The sequence below is a fragment of the Anguilla anguilla genome, chromosome 11 (genome assembly GCF_013347855.1).
Source record: "Anguilla anguilla isolate fAngAng1 chromosome 11, fAngAng1.pri, whole genome shotgun sequence".
Taxonomy (NCBI): domain Eukaryota; kingdom Metazoa; phylum Chordata; class Actinopteri; order Anguilliformes; family Anguillidae; genus Anguilla; species Anguilla anguilla.
In genome coordinates, this window is record NC_049211.1 from 34,249,052 (window position 1) to 34,255,138 (window position 6,087).

Sequence of the window (6,087 nt, forward strand, 5' to 3'; positions counted from 1 at the left end):
TTTATATAAAAATAATTTGCTTGTCAATCCTGCTTGTCAGTCTACCAGTTTAGTACAATGATTGTAATGATGCAGGCTCTCGTTAAGGAGACTGTATTGTAACCTTGAGCAGAGTGCCTGTTCAGTAGCCGCAGCAGCAGTAATCATCATCAACTTCTTCTTCTTCTTGTTTTTTTGTTCTTCTTCTTCTTCTTCTTCTGCGTCAACTTAATTATAGATATCACTATAATTATAATTAATCACTATCATTTTTAACATAGTAATCTTTTTAGAAAGTATTTTAATGAGAAGGGGGAAAGAGCTCGATTGGTCGCCAGCTACAGTATTGCTCCGCTTCAGTAAAATGTTTTAAAGCTGTTCTTAAACCAAGAGGGAGGTAATCTAAATAGGAAAAAAAACAAAAGGGTGGCACGTCGAAATCATTATCATGATCAAACACGAAAACACTCGCTTCAATCATGTGTGTTTTATTCCCCATGAAGAATGCCATTATTTGCCTTAACAATTCCGCAAAGCCCCGCGCGAGGCGCGCAACTGACACATTACCGCGTGCTAACAACGCCAGCGTTTGTGTCTGACGCTTTGAAAAGCCACGGTTTCGCCAGATGTTTTGCTTTTTTCCCCAGAGACATCAAAAGTGTAATTATTTGTGAGGACGCTTGTTGTCCACAGACGTCTCCTCGCAGTGAAAAACAAACACATAAATCTTCGCGACACCCTAAGAGTTGGACGCATTCTCAAAAGCGGTTTCGTTCAGCTCGCTGTTAATGAAGAACACGTACTATACTTCATGCGAATTAAAAACCGAGTACAAACAGCCTACAGAATAAATCCGACGTTTAATTTTTTTCCCCATAAGAGGGCGCCATTGCATTTAAACCGTTTGGTCTTGTCTTTAAAACAGTGGTGTTGATCAGAAACCATAACGAGGGTTGCCGGACAGTTAGAAATTCGTTAGAAATTCTCTCTTAGTGTACAGGCTACTGCAATATCTAACAAATATGGTAGAGACGGCATTATTTTGGCATGATCCCAGTTTTGAATGAACATGTGAAAATGAGTTAAATACATTAAATTTACATATAATTTAAATATGAGATTGCATTTATCACTTGAACCTTACTTTTTCATCTTGTTTCAGTATTTCAGTTAATAATATGAAGTGAAATGTCTGGCTTAGTCTGAAAAAAGATTATTATCATTTGAACGGAAACATAGTGGACGGGAACCGTCATTGTAAATCTACTTGTAATAGAAGAATTTCTGAGGAGAAGTCGAGAAACGCAATGTGCATAACATTAATTAAAATGAGCCTGCCTGTGATCGGTTCTGTGTGTATCATCGTGTTAAACTGGTTGGTGAAGAGTCTAATTCAGACCTGAATGACGCATATCAGATAGTATCAAATGGGTGGCTTGAATTGGATTAAGTTGTCTATGTGCATTTTCCCCGGTAATATTTTGCGATGTTTCCAAGGACCCACAAAATATCGCCTGTATCTTTCTCGTCCCTATATATTTTTCTCCTTTCAGTTGATCTGATCACATTCAAGACTTCGCACAACTAAGAAGTGAACGGCCGTCACATTATTAATTAGCCTAGTATATATGATAATACGCAGCCGACTTTTGATTATATTGATATGTGAACATTTCCTCACGTGTTAGTTTTGTTTTGTCTGATTTGTGCTTCAGAAGTCAGGTGAGACAAGATCAGGTTTTCATTGCAACTTGAACAATGGATAATCACATTTATTATTTGTTTTTGTTTTTTTATTAAACAAGCATACTTGATTGTATAGACTAATAAATAATATTTCAGCGGACATGAATTATACATTCGTCATTTATTTATACAAAGGAAAAGTCTCTTTTAGTCCGTCTCACAATATGCATCAAGACAGAACTGACATAAGCAGATATTCTACAATTACGCCCTGCGGAAACTTCTTGGACCTCGGTCTGTTAAGCAAAATGCACAAATAGCCTACGAGTTAACGGGTATAGTGAGGATTCCGGTGTGTCTGCAATAGTAAGTTCCTTCAGTCTGAAATCAACGGTTCCGATCATGATCTATAGGTCAAAATTTTCGTAGGAGGAGGGTTCTTCCTCTGATCGAACTGATACTTTGAAATGACGCCGTAAAAACCCCCCATATCTTTTCTGATTGTCCCATTTGAGTTTTGGTCGAATCCTCCGCATGAAACCTCCGTAACGTTTTTGTAACTCTTCTTGGCCACCTTCCTCTCCGGAGTCACTTCTCTTTGGGCCAAATTTTCTCAAGAAACCTCCGTACCGTTTCTCTTCGTTGATGGCCGTGTCGTCGTCGTAGATCGCGGCCTCGTCCTCCGAAGAACGATCTCCGCGCTGGGTGTCCTGCAAAAGCTCCGGGATGTCTCTTTCCCAAAATTTTCTCAGCGAATTCCCGTATTTTTTGGCAAACATGCCTTTCAGGTAAGCATTTTCACGCGAGGGAGAATTTATTTTTTTGTTTTTCTCGATCCTCTTAATGAATCCACCGTAACGCTTGACCACATTAGCAATGGAAGTTTCCTGCTGGTCTCCAGTCTCAGACGCGCTGGGCGGTTGCTCGTTTCTGTCGTTGAACCCCCCCTGACCGGCGGAAAATAACTCTAAAGCCTTCTCGCATTTATCTAATTCTACTGTGGAGGAAAGGGTCCCTTCGCACTCTAAAGTGCAAGTCTGGAAAAGGAAAAGAAAGAGTTAAGCAATATTAGACGGGGAAATATCAAGCAAGACCTCCAAGTGTGCGCGCATAGCGAATGATTCCTCGGGCGATATTAATTAGCATTGCAATTACAATTAATTTACGAAATGCACTGAAATAATGCATACTTGAGATGCAGCCTTCATTATTACAAGCAATAGCAATTGCGGCGGATGTTTTTGGAATAACCGAAGATTCTTTTGAAGGAGTAATGGATACAACTCTACCATCCATTAACAAAGAAACTGTATTAGGTATCACTCATGGTTTCCACGTGTTTCCAATGTTCATTCTTGATGGTCAATCAGTTATGTTACGGTGAGGTGTGACGGCTATTTGTCGACAAAACCTAAAAGCATCCGATTCAATAAAACTTCAGGCTTTACTCTCATTTCGCGAGAAACTCGTGTAGCGGCCACCGTATCGGAATGTACCGACCAACGGCGAGCGCTCTCCATGGTGCTGAACCACGTGAATACAATGTGATTATGGATCGTAGCTTTTGTTTCCGCGTGCCAAAACTGTAACCACTACTTTAACTTTTAGTGGGCTTGCCCCTTAAAGAAAGCTGTTAAAAGGACAACGGGCGACCAAAGCTATAATCAGCTGTCATCAACTGCCAATTTAGAACAACTACTGCTCCGATAAAAATAATCTTACCAGGCTGTTGATGGACACTTCCGAATTGGGGATCTGTTGGGCGCAGCTTAAACACTGGGAAGTGCAATCTGCTCGGATTGAAGAGATCATGCACAAGATGAGCGCTAAAACGCACCACTCCATACTTCCCGACTATGTTTCTTCGGTATCTGAAATGCATAAAACAATAATCGTAATAACAACAATAATAATCATGACCATCATCATAAGACTGAAAAATGAAGACAGTCGTGTCAGGAAACATACCGTCTCTGACCATTAATGAAGACCCACAGCCGCAAAACTGTAACCCCTCTATTAGTTTATAGCTCACCTTTCAGTTTTGTTTCATCCGCATTTATACTGACTGCTTTTATATCTTTTTTCTCACCTTGAAATGCGCGAAGCTTATGTTAACTCTGTTTTATTTGTATAATTTGTTACTATATATGTTATCATTTTAAATAGCCGCAATACAATGGGTTGCGGCAAGTCCAATGGATGGTTCCATATTGGAACGCACGATGTCATCGATGTGTTCACAATACCTGCCCAGTACGCACTGTCACTTTCTTAATATTTAGCCAATATATTTATATTTCACCGCGGATTACATATGGAAATATCTAAAACTAGCAAAAGTAGCCTTTGACTAGGGCTCTGAAGAATCTCCACCTGAACTGCCAACGCTAACTTGAAAGACTTCTAAAAAACATTCACATGCACGATGGATAAACATAAACAGAAATAAAAGTTTTTTACCTTAATATTATCACAATGTGTGCCTCAGTTGGTTGAATACGTAGTTAGGTTCAGAAATATGTATCAGACTCTTCTTTGTCAAGTGAATTCTCCCAGTGTATTTCAGATAGTAAGTTTGATAGGATCCAACTCTTGCTTTTGATTGTCGCGTGTCCTCTGTCTTTTTATTGACGATTGCTTCATCATGTCACTGAAGTGCATCAGAATACGTTTCCTCTTTTAGCCAATAGGAATGATCGGATGTATGAATAATCTCTCATCTCCCACCCACTTTGTCTACCTCACACCCACTTATGCACACACACACACACACACACACAGACACACATCCCCACCTTCACACACATACACAAACACACGCACACACATATTTTCTTCTCAACCTTGGAAAGAAAACCCTGATTGGTACACTATTGTGTCGGCAAATATTTACATCCTTTGCAATGTGGTTTGGAAATCTTGGTTTCGTCATTCCACTCTGGAGCAATATTAACCGGGGAAATGCCATTGTCAAGCTCGATCAAGTGAAGGTAGGCTATCTACGCAAGTAAAAGAACTTGCTGGAGCAGCGGCGTTATACTTCAAGGCTGAATCTTCACAAACAGTGCAGATCACATTGAAAGAAGGCATGAATGGCCTGCAACTACCTAACACAAGCATATATGACCAAGATATACAATAGTAATTGGAGGATCTAAGCTGAAAGATATATTTTTAAACTAATAAAATGTGTACCCTAATGACTGGTTTTTATGACCAATTTGGGTGTGTGTGTGGGGGGGGGGGGGTGAGTGGGGGGAGCAAGCTAAATCCTACCAGCTATATCTTGGTCGTTCAAAGTAGAGGTAATTTTACCCTTTTTTGCCAGATGTGAAGAATAAGCCATGCTGCACTCAGTCACCTGTATCCTTTGTAACGATCTGGAAAGCAGGGTCCATCACAATTGCAATAATACCACTTCTGCCACCCAAGCACTAAAATGTGTTGTCAGAATAATCTTGGGCTCGACCTTTGACCCAAACGCTGAGATAGCACTGTCCACCATAGAACAGGGCGTGCAGTCTCAGACACACGCTTGCACATGTGACACCTGGACCGGGAGCGCAGTTTGGATTCAGGGGCGTGAAACTCAGTTGCTCTACCATGATGAGGTTTTCTCGTTTGGAGGTAACAAAAATTCCAATCATAGAAAAAAGAATGTCGAGTTATCCAGTGCTAACCTTGAACACATAATTGTTCCATAATTGTTCAGTCATTTTTAATAACCGTTTCCATGTTACTGAGAGGAGGCATGCTCTTCCTCCAGCTGTGGCCAGAGCCTTTGCATGGTGTGTCAGCTGGGTTGATGGCTTTCGCATCAAAGACCTAGCAGCTGCAATGGAGCTCCATTCAACTGGTCACATAGCCTCTATGAGTGCCGCATAGCTCAGTGTAAACCTGCTAGCTGGCTTCCTGTGATCAAAGCACACAACTCATGTTCATTTTTTTCTGCATGTCTATAAAGTGGCATGTAAATAAATGGATTAAAAGCTAAGAGAGAGAGGGGGGGGGGGCTACACTGCATCCAAAAGATAATGTAAGCTATGATACCAGTAATAAATAGCAACCAAGATACAGAAATATGTACATATAAAAATGAGATATGAGAAATATGAGAACCTTTTGATTTTGAATTTAGCGTTCAGATTTGAAGCATTCAGTGTCCTCCAATTTTGCTGAAAAAGAAAATGAGTTCAAACTCAAATACGCTTGTTAAAACAACACACATCAGATTTGTTCGGCATTAATAGGTAGATTGTTGAAGGTAACTAAAAGTATAAGTTATACTGTATAACTATCATTTTGCACAAATTCCACATAACATTTTAACAAATGTTTAAATGTTTTTTTTTTTAAATTGATACAAATTTCACAATTATTGCTGATAAATTGAAAAACTGAGTTCCAAAAATGATAATG

At 39.7% G+C, this 6,087-nt stretch overlaps 1 protein-coding gene across 1 annotated transcript; it reads right to left on the reverse strand.

Annotated features, from left to right (window-relative positions):
* Positions 1–1,735: 1,735 nt before the first annotated feature.
* On the reverse strand, positions 1,736–4,276 carry LOC118208400 (proenkephalin-B-like). Its single transcript, XM_035383037.1, has 3 exons — positions 4,129–4,276; positions 3,388–3,536; positions 1,736–2,702 (listed from the first exon to the last, which is right to left on the reverse strand). Exons 2-3 carry the CDS (start codon positions 3,508–3,510, stop codon positions 2,073–2,075), a joined length of 753 nt encoding a protein of 250 aa, XP_035238928.1. The 5' UTR covers positions 3,511–3,536; positions 4,129–4,276; the 3' UTR covers positions 1,736–2,072.
* Positions 4,277–6,087: the final 1,811 nt, after the last annotated feature.

What these genes read in the sequence shown, in the direction of transcription:
- LOC118208400 (XM_035383037.1), bottom strand. Translation starts at nt 3,510, where the DNA reads ATGGAGTGGTGCGTTTTAGCGCTCATCTTGTGCATGATCTCTTCAATC. An exon ending in AAGTGTCCATCAACAGCCTG is followed by an intron (nt 2,703 to 3,387) that starts GTAAGATTATTT and finishes TTCCTTTTCCAG; the next exon opens with ACTTGCACTTTAGAGTGCGA.